Genomic DNA, 23,722 nt, shown 5'->3' on the forward strand with positions numbered 1-23,722 from the left:
CAGATGATGGATGAAACTATGGCAAGTTCTCTTTAACTTTTGATTTTGTTGAGTGATTTCATGTAGGGTTTTTTTTGTGCCAGGACTGATCGTCTAGAAATCAAGAGCTAGCTTCACTAAATGAATCTTATTTTTCATCTTGTGTTCAATGTTGTTTTCTCTGACTGAAGCAGAGTGAGTTGGTTGGCCAACTGAGGTCATGAGCCAGAAAAGTATTGTTTTATTTTTGTAAAGAAAATGTATTGCCCCAGGACGTCCTTTTTGCAAGTCACTGTTCATATAGACGAGGCCAATACAGGTAACCTAACTAAATCATAAACATAATGTACTATCTCTGATGGGCAACATTAAGAGAAGACTAAATAGTGATTTAAAAATAGTATTTTAATGTTTTGTCATAGCTCACAGGCAAAAATAAGTTCATATCTACAAAGGTACTATTCACAATGCTTTTTTTTTTTGTACATTTTTACAAATTTACATTTTTCTTTAAACAGTTTTGTACATTCATTACATTATCTTTCTCACATACATACAATCCAAATAATTTAAGAACCTACAGCCAACAGATTGGCACATTGAAGTTTAACAAGATCATAGTCACAGACTTTGGCTTTTACAGTTTAACACGAACCAGCCCAGTCAACTCGTTGTACAGAAACTGGCCAAAGTACGTTTTTAACCAGGTTAATGTGAGACAAATCCAGCCACTTCAGAGAAGTGTTTTCACCAAATGGTACCTTTTATTTCCCTTTCCAGTGCACTACTTCTGACCAGAACACACAGGGCTCTGGTCAAAAGTAGTGCACTATAGAGGGTGCCATTTGGGACAGATATATATATATATATAGTGGCTGGAATGTGAGACAAATCCAAACATGCGCCACACAACATAAATTTAATTTAGCTGCCAGTCTTCAGGATTGTGCAAACTCTCACATTTCTGTATGTTTTGTTGTTAGCTTTAAAAATACGCTGTATATTGATTGGTTTTCTGTAATGAGCCACACTGGTAGCCCCTATAGAAGGCTAACGAATATTTACTACGGTGTGTATATATAAGAGAAGCTATTTTCTGGTTCGTATTCACTATGATCAAAATAGGCCGTGACAGGGAGCGACAAGCCTGAACGTGCCCAATGGCCGCTTGTTTAACTGTTGTAAAACTTTTAGCTACGTTTTGAATTAAATGAGCATGACCCCGCATTCGACCCAGGCACAGTGGCTCCCTCAAGAGGGCTTTGATCTAGGAGGTATTTTGTTGTGGGGTTTTTAGCAGAGGAAGTTTCGAGGGAAGTAAGGCCCCTCCGCGTCAGAGTCCAGGGAACTGCTCAGGCTCTCCTCCCCCGAACTCATGTCTTCACTGGAAAAACAAGAAGATAAACAGTTAAAATTCACAATATTCCTTAGTTCGTCTTTATTCCTGTTTGCAGTTATCCAATGTAATTTCATCCTTTTTATTAATTGTTTGACTACAAGACCCATCCCAGGTCTTTTTATGTGGAGCTTTAGCTGGTTGTGTAATGTTGTGGTTGAGCTGTTATGGGAACCATTGTTGCTAGGTAGGAGTAGGACATGACAGTCACTTAAAACACTCAGACATTAAGTATGTGGGTTAGTTAGTGATACGAGAGCGAGCCGAGGATGGGCCTCTTCTGATAGGCTAACTGATGCAACCAGTAGGGCTATGACGTGGCTGATGGTATGGAACCCCCCCAATACCATACAAGTCATGGGAATAATATAACAACTGAAACCAGACAGTAGGAGTGGTCAACCTCTGAACAAAACAGTGGAGAAGGTGGGGCTTAAATGTGTGTGTGTGGCTGGAGATTTCCCTACTTCTGTTATTCAGGGGATTTTCCATACTTCTTCCCCGTTGTCGTATAGTAGACTTGTTTGACTGCCTTCTAACAGAATGTAGGTATGGTAGAATGTTTTTGATACACATGTTTCTCTTTCTCTACAGACATATTCCTATATACCTTTCACCCTGATCCCAGCAGTCCTCAGGAATGGTTGGCAGTTCAGGGACGCTGTAGTAGCTGGTGTGACGATTCTGAGCCGTCCTTCTCGACACGATCCAGACAAGCTTTTTATTGTTGGGTTTGCTACATTCGGGAGAAGAGTAGTCGGACATACACTTGGCCACTAGTCCCTTCCAGTGTAGGAGCTCAACGTCGGTGATCTGTAAAAGACGACCAGGGTATCATAACATTGGACACCGGGTTACATAATAGACTGGGTCAGCAGAAACCCTTTTGGGATGGATCCCAGGCGTTGTAAAAGGATAGCAGCTGGGAACATGAGGCCGGGGAATGTGAAAGCTTTTTTTATTTTTTTATATCTTTCCATAACCGTGCCAGTTGTCATGTGAAACCTTTTGGACCAGGGTTGTAAGGGCATACAATATTCAGAGATGGTTCCAGGGGGAAAAATAGGTTTCTTTTGTGTACGAATTTATATAATAATATAATATAATAATAATAATAATGTATGCCATTTAGCAGACGCTTTTATCCAAAGCGACTTGCATACATTCTACGTATGGGTGGTCCCGGGAATCGAACCCACTACCCTGGCGTTACAAGCGCCATGCTCTACCAACTGAGCTACAGAAGTACCAATTTGACAGTTAACACCGGGTTACTGCTGTTTTTAAAACAAAGGATTAAATCCATGCTATAAAGCTTCAAGGATGTTCTACAGAGTGTATAATGTGTTTACCTTGAGATGTCTTTGAACGTGACGTGCTATTTCTAACATATCAACAGACTGCATGGCTTCAATCTCCTGAGTGAGGAGTGACAGGGCCAAGACAGACGGCTGGAAGAGAAGAGAAATGCATCAAGTTAGACTGCAGCTGCCAAGAGGTCTCCTGAAACATGTAACATCTCATGGACTCTCTGGGGTAAATCGTTACTTTAGCTTTGGAGAACGCGATCCGGCAGAGACAGGCTTTGAGCTGGACCTCTAGTATGTCGAGATTCAGGGCCTCCTTCCTGTAAAGGTTAAATTACATATTAGAACCAATCAGGGTGTCAGGGCTATCTGTTACATAATTTAATTTATGATGGAATGGACACCATGTTGATCATGTCCAGTGAGATTAGTTAAAACCCATCGTCCTACTTCCAGTTAGGACTATAAGTACATGTCTAGTTTTTTTCCCCCCTTTATTTAACCAGGCAAGTCAGTTAAGAACAAATTATTATTTTCAATGACTGCCTAGGAACAGTGGGTTAACTGCCTGTTCAGGGGCAGAACGACAGCTCGGGGTTTGAACTTGCAACCTTCCGGTTACTTGTCCAACGCTCTAATCACTAGGCTACCCTGCTGTTGTCCAGGTTAATTATGTCACACTATTACCACCTTCGAAATGCGGTTGATTGCTCAGTGAATTGTAATATATTTTTTATAATGGGTTCTTACAGGTCTGAGGTATAGGCGCTTGTGATTCCGTGGTATAGGTGCAAAAACGTTAAGGCTGTGATGGTTTTGAGTTGGAAGTTGAGTTTCTCTGAAACGATCTTCTCCATGCGAGTGAGGTCCGAGACCGTACAATTGCACTGGCTGATACGAATAAGCTCATTGGTGGAAGACAAGTTACAATCCTCTTCGACTGCTTTGGCCGCGATGTGGAGGCAGCTGATGCCGACGCAAGCTAGATATTTGGGTTGGACCTGAAGAGGAGAGACACACAAAAGCTTGGAATTAGTGGAAATGGGGACAGGCTATTACTCACAGCAATTCCCTTTTTATTTGTAGTTTGTCTACGGACATTATCTCTTTGTCATCAAAAGAAATGTAGAACACGTGTCAACCTTGCTGCTAATTAGCTGTAGAGTATGTTGAAATTACTAAAAAAAATGTGCTCTTGATTGGGTCTTCATCTTACCTTCATCGTGGCCAGGAATCGATCCAACAGGTTGACTGCCAGAACGAAAGTCTGTGTACTGTACCCAAAGAAACTAGTCAGGCTCCAGAGGTCCTCCACTTTGGTGTCCCTACATTTAGCTGATATTCCCCTGCTGTCATTCTGTAATTAATAAGATCAAGATAAAATATTATTTCCTTACAGTATGCAACAGTAAGATTTTAGGCATTTACAATGTGTATTGGTGTAAGGCGTTATGGACCAATTTTGTTTTATGTTTAGGGATTCATATCGATCATGTGAACAACATTTATATTTAGCTACTGTACTGCAGACTACCTCTCCAGTCGATTCGATTAAGCGGAGTCCTGTTTCCTTCGGAAGATAATTCCTCTCCTGTTCAAAATTGGCTATCAACTCCCTCATAAGTTTCACAGTTTCCATGTCTGGACTCGGTTACAGCAATCGGAATGTCTTTCTCTGTAAAAAAAAAAAACAAGACGGGATTGATGTTAGTAAATATTTGTCCGCCCTACATTTGTTCACCCGGTCAGGGTTTGCCTCAGCTGGGATTCGGTGTCAGATTTCTTAGGTTAACGCCTACTTAATCATAACACAACACGAATCTAATTGTGGATTTCTCAGTGTAAAATCGTAAACATGATCACAAATTTCGTGAGATACTCAAGACATTTACATAAAAAACAAGCTTGAATCCATTAGCTGTGCTTCAAATCGTCGACGGGAAGGGGGTCGGAGTCTTCTTGCCTAGGAAGCAGTGCCTTAGCTGGCAATAGTTACGATTTTTTTTTTCATTTCAGTTAACACTCCACATCAAATGTGTCATTTTAAAAACGGTTTGACTACCAGGCTGGTGATTTAAAAGCCAATTTGTTTGAGTAAAAAAAATAATGGTTGAGCGAAGAGCTGTGCGAGTCAACGTTAGAGACGATAAATAAAGACGATACTGTAACTTTAACTTGCAAACGGTAAATAGAAATGTCGAAGTAAGATGCCAATTTCTTCGACAAGCATGAAAGGCAAGACCAAACAGATTATGGTTTTAAAATCATAAGCTTGATATAAAAAAGTTACGCTAATCCTCCAGGAAGCTATTTATTTTTTACTGTAATGAAATAAGGTTAACACCCAGTAATATTCACAATTACTTCAATTTATTCCATTTCCTTGCATCTGCAATGTGAAAACTGTATATAATTACCTGTAATGTTATTTATATCGACATTTTCTACGGTCCTGACCTCTTCTGTTTGTTCCTCTTTACTGTCTTTCTTTTTGTTGTTGAGAGTTTCCGCACCCAGAAACTGACGTCAATGCCACGGTAGCCAATCACGTACGGTATCCATCTTGGCTTGATTTATCGAGAAAGGTCTGCCTTCTTTTGTGGCTTTACTACCATAAAGTATTGCTTTTAATTATTCAATTCAATAGTTGATAGTCCTACACAAATCAATGCTGTATTATTTAACGTTTTGTTAAACGTTTCTTATGGTTTAAAAAAAAGAGTTTAGTATGCTGTGTTCTCGACCAGCTCGATACTGACAATTCCACGGGCCAATCATCTTTCTCATTCTTTTGCCCGTTCAAATAGTCCGCCCAAAATTCTTCAGTTCTATTGGATGCCTGGACAAACCCTTTTACTGACGAGTGATTTGAAATAATTAACTCAGATTGTACATAGGGCATAACATTTTTAACTACCAGATTGTTTTTTTTTTCTGGTCCAGTTGTCAACAGAGTATTTGGACATTGGTTCAGCGCTGACAAGGGGAATTTATCAGAATACTGTTATAGTCAAGACTATTTTTTATTTATTTATTTATTTACCATGTAAGCTAGTTGAGAACAAGTTCTCTTTTACAACTGCGACCTGGCCAAGATAAATTGGAAATGTATTTCTGTTCCTGCACATCACACAATAACCTGGTTTTATCTGTGTCGATCTGTGTCATCACAGATGGATAGGCCAACGAGTGATATGCTTCAGTGAGGTTGGCTTCTTAGCATTCATAGCAATGGTTATCAACTGTAACGCAGAAATGTAACATAAGTCACAGAAAATAGATGTGGTGGCAGCTGCAGAGAATTATATTATATATATTTTTTATTTAACTAGGCAAGTCAGTTAAGAACAAATTCACATTTTCAATGGCGGCCAACCCCGGCCAAACCCTAATCCGGACGACGCTGGGCCAATTGTGCTCTGCCCTATGGCCGGATGTGATACAGCCTGGAATCGAACCAGGGTCTGTAGTGACGCCTCTAGCACTGAGATGCAGTGCCTTAGACCACTGAGTATACTCTGGAGTATACAAGATTTGACTTCAAGCGTTATACAGCTTTATTTATATAGCCATTTTGTTTCCCTCGAATCGTTTTTAATGTAAAATGATTTGATGGTAAATTGTATTGATTTGTTGATTGTCCCCTATGTCTTACCTTTGAGTGTAGAGGGAGTCCTTTTTACTGCTGGTCAGATGAGACGCTTCTCCCTCCTATCCTTCCTTCTTGGTATTTAAAAAAATAAATAAAAAACACTTTCTCCTCATTGACCATACGATTCATCCGACAAACATCAATCACTCCAGGAATATTTTCCATCTCTCTAACGTCGACTTCCCAAAAGACACCAGATGTACCAGGTGTATTGAATGGTGGTGTCCCATCCTCCCAGGCCGTTGGCATAGTGGGTTTTTAATAGTATTTAAATAGAGTATTTTTTTTTGTATTTGTTTTTAGTTTTTTCCCCTTTTCTCATTTTGTATCACGAAATATAATGGATATATATTTATAATCCAGTTGGGGGCGGGAATGAGGCATTGGATGCCACCTGCAAGAAAAAGAAGAGCGGGCGACAGGCTGGAAGCGAATTGAAATGGAAAAGCGTTGCGTAGCTATTGAAAAGGTAAAGGTGAAACAGCTGCTTTAGTGGCGTGCACTGTTGACTGCTACATCACAATGGGTTCGTGCTGATTGTACGGAGATTGAGATAGACGGTTAAATGGCGTCCCTTGACAAGGCAAGAACCAAGATATATGTCTGGAGAAGTGCAGTATCATCATAAGGAGACTTATACTTGGAATATGGAGGAGGAATATAGGGGAAAAGAGGCAGAAGAGGTCTTAGAGAGGGGGAGGAAGAGGGTGAGCTTGAATCGGTTAAAAATGGGGCAAAAAAGAGATGTTTTGTTAAAGAAGAATGGTAGAAAATGTGAGCAGAGTGAGTTGAAAATAGGAGGAGAAATGAAAATGAATGAGGGCGAAGTATCGGAGGTGGTAGGTGTGGTGAAGTTCTCGGAGCCTGAGGCTTGCGCTGAGGGTCAGGATAAAGATGATTCTACGTTAGTAGGAGTGACGTTTTGGGAAAAAGTGGACCCTTGCCTTTTGGTTGATCCATTTGTGATTTCAGGGTGGGTGAAAACAGAGTTGGGTGCTGTGGAATCGGTTGAGGGTAACCAGAAGTGGTCTTGTGATAATTGTTTGTGGGGATGGGGATCAGAAATGTTCCTTGCGAGAGAGGCAGGTTCAGGTTTCCAGGGTTAGAGGAGTACAGAAGTTGTCATATGCTGAGGCAGTGAAGAAAGTAGAGGAAGATGGGTCAAGCGGGAGGGATCCTGAGAGGAGTGGTGTGAGTAGTAGATCTGTACCAGTACAGATGGATAGGCCAAAAATTGATATATTGGATTTTTGGCATTTATATCAATGGTTATCAACTGTACTGCAGGGATGGAATGTATATCGCAGAAAATAGAGGTTGTGGTGGCAGCTGAAGAGAGGAATTTGGGTGTGCGAGACTTGACGTAAGAAGCATTTACGTGGTGTCGCATCCTTTCAGGCTGTAGGACTAAATTGATTTTAAATACTGGAGTATTTATTTATTTAATTATGTATTATTTTGTGTGAGCGTAGTGTTAGATGGTAGGATATTTTGTTTTATTTATTTACCTATTCAATCAATTCCAGTCTCGTAGGTGGCGGTAATGCAACGTTTATTGGATGCCAACCGCTTTTTAACCTCACCGAAGAAGAAGAAGCAGGCTGGTGAGCGGAAGGGGCGATTTCGCTTTCTCAAGAGTCCACAGTCCTTTTCGGATGTGTTAGACCTATGTCTATTCCGTTCAATTTTTTTTTATTATATACATTTCATTTGGCAGACCCCCAATTTCTCCCCGAAATAAAACACAACATGGAATCGAAGATGGAGTAACTCAAGACTCTATTTTACCTCTCTTGTTTTACCTCAATTTAATGGACCGGATGATTTCCAAGTCAAACTGTGATTCCCACAGCTTTGCAGGGGAGGTAAGCTAATCATAGCTAGCTAACTAGCATAAAATAGTTTTGTGTGTGTGTATATATAAAATAGCTAGCTCTTTCTAGCCATAACTTCCATGTATTCACTAAAACGATATATTGGATAATGGACGTTGTCTATTAATGAAACGTTGTTTTTATTAGCTAGCTAACGTTTACAATCGGCTGGTGTTCGTTACTGTTCTCGTTAGGTCGGTAGCTTGCTAACTAGCTAATACGTCAGCTACTGTAACTGGCTTACAAACGTTAGCATAACGAGCTAGTGTAATCGAGTTGATGTTGTGCACCGTAATATTAGCCTAGATGGTCATACGTCTTACTATACGGGTGAAAGATGGTTAGATATGTCAGTTTACTAGTTATATAGAAAACAAACTAACGCTTCTGGCTTGCTAAATTGTCGAGACGAGATAATGCCTCATCACTTTTGTCACTAAATATGAGTGTTTCACTAGTTGGGACAATGAATAGCCAAGGTTAAGTTGGTTTTATATTCGGACATTCAACAGACATTGGCCGAAATCCATTTTAAAATGGTAAAAACTCAATAACTAATTAAATGATTGTTAAAGTAACATACAAATAAATATGGTTTATTCTATAAATTTTTAACATACTTTAACCATTACAAACAAAATCAGATTTGTTGGAAATACATAAAATCTTTGAAATGCAATTTTAAAGCTTTATAAATCAATAACTAATTCACTGTCAAAGAAACATCAAACTAGGTGTGATTTATTCTATAAATGTCTAGCATACTTTTACAACCTTTTTGTTTTGAGGGAAAATTCCCGTTTTGATTTGATAGAGGGCATGTGGTCCATCTAGAAGGTGTGTGGTCAAAGTTCTAATGAGTCTGTTATAACCTATTAGTAGGGGCCCGGCAGAAAATTCTGCATTTTCAGTCATATTAAATTAGAATACAGGAAAAAACTATGTGATTTAAGGGGGTCAGGCTTGACTAACAAAGAAGATGGGTGGATGGATCAAGACAACCAAGAGGATCAACATGGACAAGATACCAGAGGGTGGATAACGCGTTGTGGGAAGGGGGCATAGCACAGACTGGGAGAACACTGTAGTATGCAACTGTGAGGGAAAGATGTTATCTTTGAGGCGCTACCTGTTCCACAAAGTGTCTTTAAATGTGTCAACAAAGCATTAAAAATGTGGGGGTTTTTTTTCTGCCAGTCTTCAGTGCGACGCTAGACTGCACAATGTGTGCTTTGCATCATCTAGAGAAATGGTCATCTGACCAACTGGGTTTGTCTTTGTGTAATATAACAGTAGCCTGTGAATACTCATGCAGTTTCATCCTTCCAAGACATTTAGAAGTATAAAACTTTGTCTTGAAACTTTTTTTGTAATCAGGGTTATCCTTGTTCTAGTGCTCTATTGTTATTCTATTTGATGAGAGATACGAGATACATACTATGACAGAAATTCGCTGTAATAGGTACGTACACATGTATCTGGCACAAGTGACGATTCAACTGATTTGAATTTCATAGACTGACGAATGACTGATGACATTGTATCAACGCATATTTTTTTGTGCAAATGTATGACTTTTTATTTCTATACGATTTACATTACATTTGCCTGAATACTCAATGATTAACACCTCAGTTATGTGTGCTTCTGTCAGGGTTGTGGTCAAATGTATGTATACATAAATTACTGTTGTGTCTTGTAACTGCTTTAAAATGTGGAACTGCTGCACAAAAAATGCTAACATTGATTTGGCATACAATTTAAGATCGTAAACATTTGTCTTACTTAATTTCAAGTGCAATTTGTTGTATATTAACATTTCTTTAAAGTTATTGCAAATAAATGCATTTTCACTTTTTGTCTGAGACAATCAGTGAAAACGTTATTGATTTTATATAGCTTTAAATGGCATTTTATAGATGTTATGTATTTCTATCAAGTCAAAATGGTATTTTTTATCTAAAAAAAACAGGTGTAAAAGTATGCTAAACATTTATAGAATAAATCATACCTAGTTTGATGTTTCTGTGACAAACGGTCAATTAGTTATTGATTTATATATATTTCTGACATGTCAAAAATATAATTTTTCCTCAAAACAAAGGTTCTAAAAGTATGCTAGACATTTATAGAATAAACCATATCTAGTTTTGTTTCTGTGACAACCTATTCGTTTTTTTTAACCATTTTAAATGGGTTTTGGTGAATGTGTGAATATAAATCCAACTTTACCTCGATCAATGAATGAGCGTATTTTGGTGGTGAGCAGCGGCAGTAAATCAGGTGACCAAACGTTCGCAAAGCGTAGTGCTCTACGCATAACGTTTTTACAAGGAACATGTGAGCGCGTCTTTTGGTTGGGGAAAAACGCGTAGAAGCACACGAATTTGAGCGCAATGGGTGGGACAAAATATGAGGTAACATATCTGTTTTCTTTGTATTATAATGGTTCGAGCATGACAATCATGAATCTGCTCTGTGTATTCTCCGTGCCATTCAGAGGCTGCAGTATTGTGATCTGTAATCATCGTCACAACATATTTTGGCAGATATGCGATTTCAAATGGTGTAGGTACAATGACCAATGTGTTGTGTTAAACACTAGCGTGAGCAACAATTTGTTGAATCTGAGGTTACCCTTCAAAATAAAAATCCCCCATTTTGAAACTGATGCAAACAGAACAATTGTGGAATTGTACCACAATTTGACTGATGATGCTAAACAAGGTTGAAGTGTAATATATAAATTAAACAAAATACTTTTGTTAATTTGACACAAAAGTAAACATGTGTAGATGTACAGACTTCAGGATTGCATTGGGGTCATGCTGTGGCTCAGTTGGTAGAGCATGGCGCTTGTAACGCCAGGGTAGTGGGTTCGATTCCCGGGACCACCCATACGTAGAATGTATGCACACATGACTGTAAGTCGCTTTGGATAAAAGCGTCAGCTAAATGGCATATATATATATATATATATTTTATATCACAATGAAGGGCCTTACCTATTCATCTTGGTTCTATTAAATGGAGAATATCAGCCTACTCAGTGACACTCCCAGAACACAACTCTGAAGAGTTTTCACAAATCGTAATGTCGTAGCGCTTATTGCTGGACTCAGAAACCACTGTTAAATTACCAACAATAAGCTCACCAGTCAACCTACTGTATGAGTATTGCAGGGCTGACTCTTAAATAGTCCACTAGACGATTGTTTGGTCGTTATGCTTTTGGTCAACCAATACTTTTTGGCGGGGTCGAATATTAGTGGGGGGGAAATTTGTTTTAAGGCACACGAGATAGACACCTGTCTTATTGGCAACCCATCTCAGTGATCTAATCCATTGCGGAGGCCGTAGGGATGGCACAGTCCAAGAACAATGGGTTTTGTGGTTAAGTTTGGGGCGGCAGCCTAGGGGTTAGAGAGTTGGACTAGTAACCGGAAGGTTGCAAGTTCAAATCCCCGAGCTGACCCTGAACAGGCAGTTAACCCACTGTTCCTAGGCCGTCATTGACAATAAGAATTTGTTCCTAACTGACTTGCCTGGTTTAATAAAGGTTAAAAAAAAGAAGAAAAAAAGACATTCACTTCTCTCCAGAATGTGTTCTCTCCTGCCAATCTGTGCACATTCATTGTTTCATAACTTAATTGTTTGCGTTTTGATTTGTTAGTGTCTTATCAATTCTCCATTACATACAGTAGTTAATTCCTATAATGTTTGTTTGGTTACGGTAATGGCTGGTAATATATTCAATACATTATTATTCCAGTCTTTTACCGTTTACCGCAACCTACGCTACACTAGTGAGAAACACGTTTTTGGTTTATTTCGTTCCATTTGATGAGTTTTGTCAGTTTGGTCGTTGTCTTTTGTTTGGAGCGCTCCTGTCAGTGTTTGAGTAAGGATGCACACCTGAATACGCATAGAAATAGAGGCTACTTTGCCTGCATGCAATTGTAGGTATATAAATGTGCCCATTTGGGGATCTGATAGTATTTCTGATTGTCTTAACGCACCACCACTAATGAGCCGTGGAGCTTTTCAAAGGGAACATTTGCTTCACCTCAAACAACGAGTAAATAACGTCTGTTTTTACATTCATTGATAACGATAATAGTTCTTCAATGTATTTGAAAATCAACATCTTTCCAGGTCTCTTCCTTTCTAATAACCCACTCGGCGTGCACAGGATAAATGTCCTGCTCTGATCCAATGGAAATGTCATTAAAATAGACCTATCTGATTACTTCTGATCCCTTAAACGCTGACTGGCCAATAATATTTCATTCAATGTTGCAAATTTGTTAGTGCCTTCTTTTTGGCCAGACTCAAGTTAATAGTTGATACAGTGTTTCAAGTTCTTTGCAGACAGGCCATGCTTAGCCAATGTGATTTATATTATATTTATTTTTATCAGAATATTTTCTACCTGCATTCCGCAATATTTTTGTTTGCCTAATATAGGCTATTTCTACATAGTTGCAATGGGCTCCCGATTGGCGCAGCGGTCGAAGGCACTGCACCTCGGTGCAAGACGCGTCACTACAGTCCCTGGTTTGTATCACATCCGGCTGTGATTGAGAGTCCAGTAGGGCTGCGCACAATAAGGCACAGCATTGTCCGGGTTTGAACTGACTTGGCAAGTTTAAATCGAGGTTACATTTAAAAAATAAAAGTAATTTTCAATAGACGTTACTTGTTAGGTTTATCATTTTGATAGATAGAATTTTGATTAACCACATGATAATAATTTTTAAATACGAAGATGTTATTAGAAATTAAATGAAACTGTTCTACGAAAAATGTACATATGAAAACAATAACTGGAAACCAGATCGGTAAGAAATGGTAAGATAAATTTGCATGAGAAAAGTTGCAGACTCCTGGCAACTTCAGGAGAGTAACGACAGAATCTGCGAAAGCCAGCAGGAGTAGGAGAAGGATGGTCGGGACAGGTTAAGTTTTTTTTTTCCTTCTGGCTATCTTGATCTCTGGATCTCTCTTGAGTCATTTGTGTCTTATTTCATCAAACGGTGTGCTTAAAGCATCAGACAAGCGTGATACATTTATAGTTGATTTTTATTAAAACACATGGCTATCTATATATGAAAAAATACACGTTTTATAACAGTTTAAATTGGGGTGATTTTATTGTAAAGGCGAACCACCGATTCTACCATTGTTGCTCACGCTAATGTTCACTACACGTAATACTATTCATGAACATCTTGTAAAACACTTTGCTAGTGTGTGTGATACTTCTTGTTTTGTCCAACTCAATGCATATTTGTAAAAAGCCCCTTTTCCACTAAACTGGTGGGTAGTCCTGTCAGATTAAAATAGTCAATAAAGAACTCCCAGACACAACTGTTACTCCACTGGCTGATGATAAAGCACGTTCTCTTCTGTGTGTTTGGCTGCCATTTACAGGTAGCTGTATCCAGTGAGGAGGGAGGCGTATCCAAGGGTGAATATGAAGTTTGCCGAACCCTTGGAAAGCCAGAGGCTGTCTTTTCTTTTGGAAAAGGCCGCCTCTAGGGAAGCCCTGATGTGGAAGGTGTACGTGCCCAAAAAGCCATCTCCCGGCAGTCAGGTGAGTCCCACGACACATAACAACATACTGTTGTCAATATGAAAGAGAAAGAAGCAGGTTGTTAAAATTGCTGTGTTGGTCAATTGCACAAGGTCCAACTGAAGTTTGGCTTCCACTTTTAACCCAACCCCTTCGAAAGACACGCATACATACAGGTATTTTATTTGTGCTGGCTTGCCTTTAACCGCTAGGCTAACTGCTGCCAATGTTAGACCATGGGGGTGGTGAAATTTTTAGGTTATTTCCTTGGTCCAGCTACAGTGGGGCAAAAAAGTATTTAGTCAGCCACCAATTGTGCAAGTTTTCCCACTTAAAAAGATGAGAGAGAAAAATCCAGAAAATCACATTGTAGGATTTTTAATGAATTTATTTGCAAATGATGGTGGAAAATAAATTTGGTCAATAACAAAAATCTCAATAATATACCCATTGTTGGCAATGACAGAGGTCAAACGTTTTCTGTAAGTCTTATTTTCAAACTGTTGCTGGTATTTTGGCTCATTCCTCCATGCAGATCTCCTCTAGAGCTGTGATGTTTTGGGGCTGTTGCTGGGCAACACAGACTTTAACTCCCTCAAAGATTTTCTATGAGGTTGAGATCTAGAGACTGGCTAGGCCACTCCAGGACCTTGAAATGCTTCTTACGAAGCCACTCCTTCGTTGCCCGGGCAGTGTGTTTGGGATCATTGTCATGCTGAAAGACCCAGCCACGTTTCATCTTCAATGCCCTTGCTGATGGAAGGAGGTTTTCACTCAACATCTCACAATACATGGCCCCATTCATTCGTTCCTTTACACGGATCAGTCGTCCTGGTCCCTTTGCAAAAAACAGCCCCAAAGCATGATGTTTCCACCCCCATGCTTCACAGTAGGTATGGTGTGCTTTGGATGCAACTCGGCATTCTTTGTCCTCCAAACACGACGAGTTGAGTTTTTACCAAAAAGTTATATTGTGGTTTCATCTGGCCATATGACATTCTCCCAATCTTCTTCTGGATCATCCAAATGCTCTCTAGCAAACTTCAGACGGGCCTGGACATATACTGGCTTAAGCAGGGGGACACGTCTGGCACTGCAGATTTGAGTCCCTGGCGGCGTAGTGTGTTACTGATGGTAGGCTTTGTTACTTTGGTCCCAGCTCTCTGCAGGTCATTCACTAGGGGGGTGTGGTTCTGGGATTTTTGCTCACCATTCTTGTGATCATTTTGACCCCCAGATCTTGTGTGGAGCCCCAGATCGAGGGAGATTATCAGTAGTCTTCCATTTCCTAATAATTGCTCCCACAGTTGATTTCTTCAAACCAAGCTACTTACCTATTGCAGATTCAGTCTTCCCAGCCTGGTGCAATTCTACAATTTTGTTTCTGGTGTCCTTTGACAGCTCTTTGGTCTTGGCCATATTGGAGTTTGGAATGTGACTGTTTGAGGTTGTGGACAGGTGTCTTTTATACTGATAAAAAGTTCAAACACGTGCCATTAATACAGGTAACGAGTGGAGGACAGAGGAGCCTCTTAAAGAAGAAGTTACAGGTCTGTGAGAGCCAGAAATCTTGCTTGTTTGTAGGTGACCAAATACTTATTTTCCACTATAATTTGCAAATAAATTCATTAAAAATCCTACAATGTGATTTTCTGGAATTTTTTTCTCGCATTTTGTCTGTCATAGTTGAAGTGTACCTATGATGAAAATTACAGGCCTCTCATCTTTTTAAGTGGGAGAACTTGCACAATTGGTGGCTGACTAAATACTTTTTTCCCCCACTGTATCTATACCACCTGAGGTCAGAGTTATGGGGAGAATGCATTTGCTTTCATTTGTGAGTGTAAAGGGGCATTGACTAAAGCACCTGCTGTGGCGGAGGTTCATGCTTTCACTTCTCCCCTAGTTATTAGTCCAACGAACAGACACGGTCTGTTTTTAAAACCTCCTCAGTTAAGATAAGCTGTTAGTGCCAATGCCACCAGAGCCTGACATTGAGTCTATTCCAACATAGAGGACTCTGACCTTCCTCATCTGGCCTCTACAGTAACGGGCCTTGCCTGTCCCAAAAATGGAGTGCAGTAACGATTACAGCCTGTCCCAAATAACGGAGTGCAGTAACGGGCACAGCCTGTCCTAAATAACGGAGTGCAGTAACGGGCACAGCCTGTCCTAAATAACGGAGTGCAGTAACGGACACAGCCTGTCCCAAATAACGGAGTGCAGTAACGGACACAGTCTGTCCCAAATAACGGAGTGCAGTAATGGACACAGCCTGTCCCAAATAACGGAGTGCAATAACGGGCACAGCCTGTCCCAAATAACGGAGTGCAGTAATGGACACAGTCTGTCCCAAATAACGGAGTGCAATAACGGACACAGCCTGTCCCAAAAATGGAGTGCAATAACGGACACAGCCTGTCCCAAATAACGGAGTGCAATAACGGACACAGCCTGTCCCAAATAACGGAGTGCAGTAATGGACACAGCCTGTCCCAAATAACGGAGTGCAGTAATGGACACAGCCTGTCCCAAATAACGGAGTGCAGTAACGGGCTCAGCCATGTCTGTTGAGGCTAAAGACTTCCAGTGAGAGAAGTGCTGGTTAGACCAGTATCATATTACAGGTAAAGTGCTGGTTAGACCAGTATCATATTACAGGTAAAATGCTGGTTCGACCAGTATCATATTAGAGGTAAAGTGCTGGTTAGACCAGTATCATTACAGGTAAAGTGCTGGTTAGACCAGTATCATATTACAGGTAAAGTGCTGGTTAGACCAGTATCATATTACAGGTAAAGTGCTGGTTAGACCAGTATCATATTACAGGTAAAGTGCTGGTTAGACCAGTATCATATTACAGGTAAAGTGCTGGTTAGACCAGTAACATATTACAGGTAAAGTGCTGGTTAGATGCTGGTTAGACCAGTATCATATTACAGGTAAAGTGCTGGTTAGACCAGTATCATATTACAGGTAAAGTGCTGGTTAGACCAGTATCATATTACAGGTAAAGTGCTGGTTAGACCAGTATCATATTACAGGTAAAGTGCTGGTTAGACCAGTATCATATTACAGGTAAAGTGTTGGTTAGACCAGTATCATATTACAGGTAAAGTGCTGGTTAGACCAGTATCATATTACAGGTAAAGTGCTGGTTAGACCAGTATCATATTACAGGTAAAGTGCTGGTTAGACCAGTATCATATTACAGGTAAAGTGTTGGTTAGACCAGTATCATATTACAGGTAAAGTGTTGGTTAGACCAGTATCATATTACAGGTAAAGTGCTGGTTAGACCAGTATCACATTACAGGTAAAGTGCTGGTTAGACCAGTATCATATTACAGGTAAAGTGCTGGTTAGACCAGTATCATATTACAGGTAAAATGCTGGTTAGACCAGTAACATATTACAGGTAAACCAGTGCTGGTTCAGACCAGTATCATATTACAGGTAAAGTGCTGGTTAGACCAGTATCATATTACAGGTAAAGTGCTGGTTAGACCAGTATCATATTACAGGTAAAGTGTTGGTTAGACCAGTATCATATTACAGGTAAAGTGTTGCTGGTATCATTTACAGGTAAAGTGCTGGTTAGACCAGTATCATATTACAGGTAAAGTGCTGGTTAGACCAGTATCATATTACAGGTAAAGTTCAGCGTCCTCATGCTTCCCATCTGAAACAGTTCATATATTGCCAACATTTTGTGACATTTTTGTACGTCTTCTGCAAGTTTTTGTTTGTTTTTTTCAGCTGTTTTGTGCACACAACAAGTGACAGTTTGGTCGCCAAATCTACGCCTCTTAGTCGGTGATTGGTCAACAGTAGGGATTCTTCAATGAAGTGTTTGTTGTCATTCAACAAGAGACGACTCGTTATCGTGTACATTCTTTCACTTGAGAAATTATGCACCAAATATCTTAGGGCGTCATTGTAAATAACAATTTGTTCTTAACTGACTTGCCTCGTTAAATAAAGGTTAAACAAAATAATAATAATAATAAGGTAGTTACAGTTCATATGAGAAATCAGTCAATTAAAATAAATTAATGAGGCCCTAATCTACGGATTTCACATGACTGGGAATACAGATATGCATCTGTTGGTCAAAGATAGCTTCTTTTTTTTTTTTTAAGTCTCACAATGGGCCTCGGATGTCAACTTGGTATCTGTGCATTCAAAGCACTGATGTGGAAGGTGTACGTGCCCAAAAAAGCCATCTCCCGGCAGTCAGCTGATTCCCACAACACATAACAACATACTGTTGCCAATATGAAAGAGAAAGCAGCAGGTCATTGAAATTGCTGTGTTGGTCAATTGCACCCAAGGTCCAACTGAAATTTGGCTTCCACTTTTAACCCAACCCCTTCGAAAGACACGCATACATACAGGTATTTTATTTGTGTTGGCTTGCCTCTAACCGCTAGGCTAACTGCTGCCAATGTTAGACCATGGAGGTGGTGAAATTGTTAGGTTATTTCCTTGGTCCAGCTATCTATATCACCTGAGGTCAGAGTTATGGGGAGAATGCATTTGCTTTCATTTGTGAGTGTAAAGGGGCATTGACTAAAGCACCTGCTGTGGCGGAGGTTCATGCTTTCACTTCTCCCTAGTTATTAGTCCAACGAACAGACATGGTCTGTTTCTAAAACCTCCTCAGTTAAGATAAACTGTTAGTGCCAATGCCACCAGAGCCTGACATTGAGTCTATTCCAACATAGAGGACTCTGACCTTCCTCATCTGGCCTCTACAGTAACGGGCCTTGCCTGTCCCAAATAACGGAGTGCAGTAACGGGGCTTGCCTGTCCCAAAAACGGAGTGCAGTAACGGGCCTTGCCTGTCCCAAAAACGGAGTGCAGTAACGGGCCTTGCCAAATAACAGAGTACAGTAACGGGCCTTGCCTGTCCCAAATAACTGAGTGCAGTAACTGGCACAGCCTGTCCCAAATAACGGAGTGCAATAACGGACACAGCCTGTCCCAAATAACGGAGTGCAATAACGGACACAGCCTGTCCCAAATAACGGAGTGCAATAACGGACACAGCCTGTCCCAAATAACGGAGTGCAATAACGGACACAGCCTGTCCCAAATAACGGAGTGCAATAACGGACACAGCCTGTCCCAAATAACGGAGTGCAGTAACTGGCACAGCCTGTCCCAAATAACGGAGTGCAGTAACTGGCACAGCCTGTCCCAAATAACGGAGTGCAGTAACGGGCACAGCCTGTCCCAAATAACGGAGTGCAATAACGGACACAGCCTGTCCCAAATAACGGAGTGCAATAACGGCCTGTCCCAAATAACAGTGCAGGACCTGTCCCAAATAACGGAGTGCAATAACGGACACAGCCTGACCCAAATAACGGAGTGCAGTAATGGACACAGCCTGTCCCAAATAACGGAGTGCAGTAATGGACACAGCCTGTCCCAAATAACGGAGTGCAGTAACGGGCTCAGCCTGTCCCAAATAACGGAGTGCATTAACGGGCTCAGCCAGTGCAATGAACAGCCTGTCCCAAGCCTGTCCCAAATAACGTCTGTTGAGGCTAAAGACTTCCAGTGAGAGAAGTGCTGGTTAGACCAGTATCATATTACAGGTAAAGTGCTGGTTAGACCAGTATCATATTACAGGTAAAGTGCTGGTTCGACCAGTATCATATTAGAGGTAAAGTGCTGGCTAGACCAGTATCATATTACAGGTAAAGTGCTGGTTAGACCAGTATCATTACAGGTAAAGTGCTGGTTAGACCAGTATCATATTACAGGTAAAGTGCTGGTTAGACCAGTATCATATTACAGGTAAAGTGCTGGTTAGACCAGTATCATATTACAGGTAAAGTGCTGGTTAGACCAGTATCATATTACAGGTAAAGTGCTGGTTAGACCAGTATCATATTACAGGTAAAGTGCTGGTTAGACCAGTATCATATTACAGGTAAAGTGCTGGTTAGACCAGTATCATATTACAGGTAAAGTGCTGGTTAGACCAGTATCATATTACAGGTAAAGGCGTCCTCATGCTTCCCATCTGAAACAGTTCATATATTGACAACATTTTGTGACATTTTTGTACGTCTTCTGCAAGTTTTTTGTTTGTTTTTTTCAGCTGTTTTGTGCACACAACAAGTCGAAGTTTGGTCGCCAAATCTACGCCTCTTAGTCGGTGATTGGTCAACAGTAGGGATTCTTCAATGAAGTGTTTGTTGTCATTCAACAAGAGACGACTCGTTATCGTGTACATTCTTTCACTTGAGAAATTCTGCACCAAATATCTTAGGGCGTCATTGTAAATAACAATTTGTTCTTAACTAATATATAATAATAATATAATAATATAATAATATAATAATAATAAACTGACTTGCCTCGTTAAATAAAGGTTAAACAAAATAATAATAATAATAAGGATAGTTACAGTTCATATGAGGAAATCAGTCAATTTAAATAAATTCATCAGGCCCTAATCTACCGATTTCACATGACTGGGAATACAGATATGCATCTGTTGGTCAAAGATAGCTTCTTTTTTTTTTTTTTTTTTTGTCTCACAATGGGCCTCGGGATGTCAACTTGGTATCTGTGCATTCAAAGCACTGATGTGGAAGGTGTACGTGCCCAAAAAGCCATCTCCCGGCAGTCAGCTGAGTCCCACAACACATAACAACATACTGTTGCCAATATGAAAGAGAAAGCAGCAGGTCGTTAAAATTGCTGCGTTGGTCAATTGCACCCAAGGTCCAACTGAAATTTGGCTTCCACTTTTAACCCAACCCCTTCGAAAGACACGCATACATACAGGTATTTTATTTGTGCTGGCTTGCCTCTAACCGCGAGGCTAACTGCTGCCAATGTTAGACCATGGAGGTGGTGAAATTGTTAGGTTATTTCCTTGGTCCAGCTATCTATATCACCTGAGGTCAGAGTTATGGGGAGAATGCATTTGCTTTCATTTGTGAGTGTAAAGGGGCATTGACTAAAGCACCTGCTGTGGCGGAGGTTAATGCATTCACTTCTCCCCTAGTTATTAGTCCAACGAACAGACACGGTCTGTTTCTAAAACCTCCTCAGTTAAGATAAGCTGTTAGTGCCAATGCCACCAGAGCCATTGACTATTCCAACATAGAGGACTCTGACCTTCCTCATCTGGCCTCTACAGTAGAGGAGTGCAGTAACGGGGCTTGCCTGTCCCAAAACGGAGTGCAGTAACGGGCCTGCCTGTCCCAAAACGGAGTGCAGTAACGGGCCTGCCTGTCCCAAAAACGGAGTGCAGTAACGGGCCTTGCCTGTCCTGTCCCAAATAAACAAAACGGAGTACAGTAACGGGCCTTGCCTGTCCCAAATAACAGAGTGCAGTAATGGGCCCTGCCTGTCCCAAATAACTGTGCAGTAACTGGCACAGCCTGTCCCAAATAACGGAGTGCAGTAACTGGCACAGCCTGTCCCAAATAACGGAGTGCAGTAACGGGCACAGCCTGTCACAAATAACGGAGTGCAGTAACGGGCCTTGCCTGTCCCAAATAACGGAGTGCAGTAACGGGCCTTGCCTGTCCCAAAAACGGAGTGCAGTAACGGGCCTGCCTGTCCCAAAAACGGAGTGCAGTAACGGGCCTGCCTGTCCCAAAAACGGAGTGCAGTAACGGGCCTTGCCTGTCCCAAATAACAGAGTACAGTAACGGGCCTTGCCTGTCCCAAATAACTGAGTGCAGTAATGGGCCCTGCCTGTCCCAAATAACTGAGTGCAGTAACTGGCACAGCCTGTCCCAAATAACGGAGTGCAGTAACTGGCACAGCCTGTCCCAAATAACGGAGTGCAGTAACGGGCACAGCCTGTCACAAATAACGGAGTGCAGTAACGGGCACAGCCTGTCCCAAATAACGGAGTGCAATAACGGACACAGCCTGTCCCAAATAACGGAGTGCAATAACGGACACAGCCTGTCCCAAATAACGGAGTGCAATAACGGACACAGCCTGTCCCAAATAACGGAGTGCAGTAATGGACACAGCCTGTCCCAAATAACGGAGTGCAGTAATGGACACAGCCTGTCCCAAATAACGGAGTGCAGTAACGGGCTCAGCCATGTCTGTTGAGGCTAAAGACTTCCAGTGAGAGAAGTGCTGGTTAGACCAGTATCATATTACAGGTAAAGTGCTGGTTAGACCAGTATCATATTACAGGTAAAGTGCTGGTTAGACCAGTATCATATTACAGGTAAGTGCTGGTTAGACCAGTATCATATTACAGGTAAAGTGCTGGTTAGACCAGTATCATATTACAGGTAAAGTGCTGGTTAGACCAGTATCATATTACAGGTAAAGTGCTGGTTAGACCAGTAACATATTACAGGTAAAGTGCTGGTTAGACCAGTAACATATTACTGGTTAGACCAGTAACATATTACAGGTAAAGTGCTGGTTAGACCAGTATCATATTACAGGTAAAGTGCTGGTTAGACCAGTATCATATTACAGGTAAAGTGCTGGTTAGACCAGTAACATATTACAGGTAAAGTGCTGGTTAGACCAGTATCATATTACAGGTAAAGGCGTCCTCATGCTTCCCATCTGAAACAGTTCATATATTGACAACATTTTGTGACATTTTTGTACGTCTTCTGCAAGTTTTTTGTTTGTTTTTTTTCAGCTGTTTTGTGCACACAACAAGTCAAAAGTTTGGTCGCCAAATCTACGCCTCTTAGTCGGTGATTGGTCAACAGTAGGGATTCTTCAATGAAGTGTTTGTTGTCATTCAACAAGAGACGACTCGTTATCGTGTACATTCTTTCACTTGAGAAATTATGCACCAAATATCTTAGGGCGTCATTGTAAATAACAATTTGTTCTTAAACTGACTTGCCTCGTTAAATAAAGGTTAAACAAAATAATAATAATAATAAGGATAGTTACAGTTCATATGAGGAAATCAGTCAATTAAAATAAATTCATCAGGCCCTAATCTACGGATTTCACATGACTGGGAATACAGATATGCATCTGTTGGTCAAAGATAGCTTCTTCTTTTTTTAAGTCTCACAATGGGCCTCGGGATGTCAACTTGGTATCTGTGCATTCAAAGCACTGATGTGGAAGGTGTACGTGTCCAAAAGCCATCTCCCGGCAGTCAGCTGAGTCCCACAACACATAACAACATACTGTTGCCAATATGAAAGAAAGCAGCAGGTCGTTAAAATTGCTGCGTTGGTCAATTGCACCCAAGGTCCAACTGAAATTTGGCTTCCACTTTTAACCCAACCCCTTCGAAAGACACGCATACATACAGGTATTTTATTTGTGCTGGCTTGCCTCTAACCTTGAGGCTAACTGCTGCCAATGTTAGACCATGGAGGTGGTGAAATTGTTAGGTTATTTCCTTGGTCCAGCTATCTATATCACCTGAGGTCAGAGTTATGGGGAGAATGCATTTGCTTTCATTTGTGAGTGTAAAGGGGCATTGACTAAAGCACCTGCTGTGGCGGAGGTTCATGCTTTCACTTCTCCCCTAGTTATTAGTCCAACGAACATTACATTACATTTACATTTAAGTCATTTAGCAGACGCTCTTATCCAGAGCGACACAGACACGGTCTGTTTCTAAAACCTCCTCAGTTAAGATAAGCTGTTAGTGCCAATGCCACCACAGCCTGACATTGAGTCTATTCCAACATAGAGGACTCTGACCTTCCTCATCTGGCCTCTACAGTAACGGGCCTTGCCTGTCCCAAATAACGGAGTGCAGTAACGGGCCTTGCCTGTCCCAAATAACGGAGTGCAGTAACGGGCCTTGCCTGTCCCAAATAACGGAGTGCAGTAACGTTCCTTGCCTGTCCCAAATAACGGAGTGCAGTAACGGGCCTTGCCTGTCCCAAATAACAGAGTACAGTAACGGGCCTTGCCTGTCCCAAATAACTGAGTGCAGTAATGGGCCCTGCC

General features: G+C 40.9%; 2 protein-coding genes across 2 annotated transcripts in view; one reads left to right on the forward strand and one right to left on the reverse strand.

Moving 5' to 3' along the window:
• Positions 1–366: 366 nt before the first annotated feature.
• On the reverse strand, positions 367–5,238 carry LOC118373113 (cyclin-G2-like). The gene is made up of 8 exons (XM_035759181.2): positions 5,100–5,238; positions 4,217–4,357; positions 3,899–4,039; positions 3,433–3,683; positions 2,924–3,002; positions 2,728–2,826; positions 1,986–2,188; positions 367–1,363 (listed from the first exon to the last, which is right to left on the reverse strand). The coding sequence occupies exons 2-8, from the start codon at positions 4,319–4,321 to the stop codon at positions 1,273–1,275; spliced, it is 969 nt and encodes a 322-aa protein (XP_035615074.1). The 5' UTR covers positions 4,322–4,357; positions 5,100–5,238; the 3' UTR covers positions 367–1,272.
• Positions 5,239–7,943: 2,705 nt separating this feature from the next.
• Positions 7,944–23,722, forward strand: part of LOC118380506 (cyclin-I-like) — a 97,156-nt gene continuing 81,377 nt past the window's right edge. Inside the window, 2 exon segments of the mRNA XM_052525019.1 lie at positions 7,944–8,199; positions 13,642–13,804. Of these exon segments, the coding sequence (XP_052380979.1) occupies positions 13,685–13,804 (120 nt within the window). The 5' untranslated portion in view covers positions 7,944–8,199; positions 13,642–13,684.

Source organism: Oncorhynchus keta, chromosome 9 (assembly GCF_023373465.1).
Source record: "Oncorhynchus keta strain PuntledgeMale-10-30-2019 chromosome 9, Oket_V2, whole genome shotgun sequence".
In the NCBI taxonomy this organism is placed as follows: Eukaryota; Metazoa; Chordata; class Actinopteri; order Salmoniformes; family Salmonidae; genus Oncorhynchus; species Oncorhynchus keta.

Bases quoted from the DNA above. Each gene is read 5' to 3' on its own strand.
- LOC118373113 (XM_035759181.2), bottom strand. From the start codon at position 4,321: ATGGAAACTGTGAAACTTATGAGGGAGTTGATAGCCAATTTTGAACAG. The intron at 3,684-3,898 runs GTAAGATGAAGA...TCTCCTCTTCAG, and splicing joins GATTCCTGGCCACGATGAAG to GTCCAACCCAAATATCTAGC. The intron at 1,364-1,985 runs GTATATAGGAAT...TTGTTTTTCCAG, and splicing joins TGCTGGGATCAGGGTGAAAG to TGAAGACATGAGTTCGGGGG.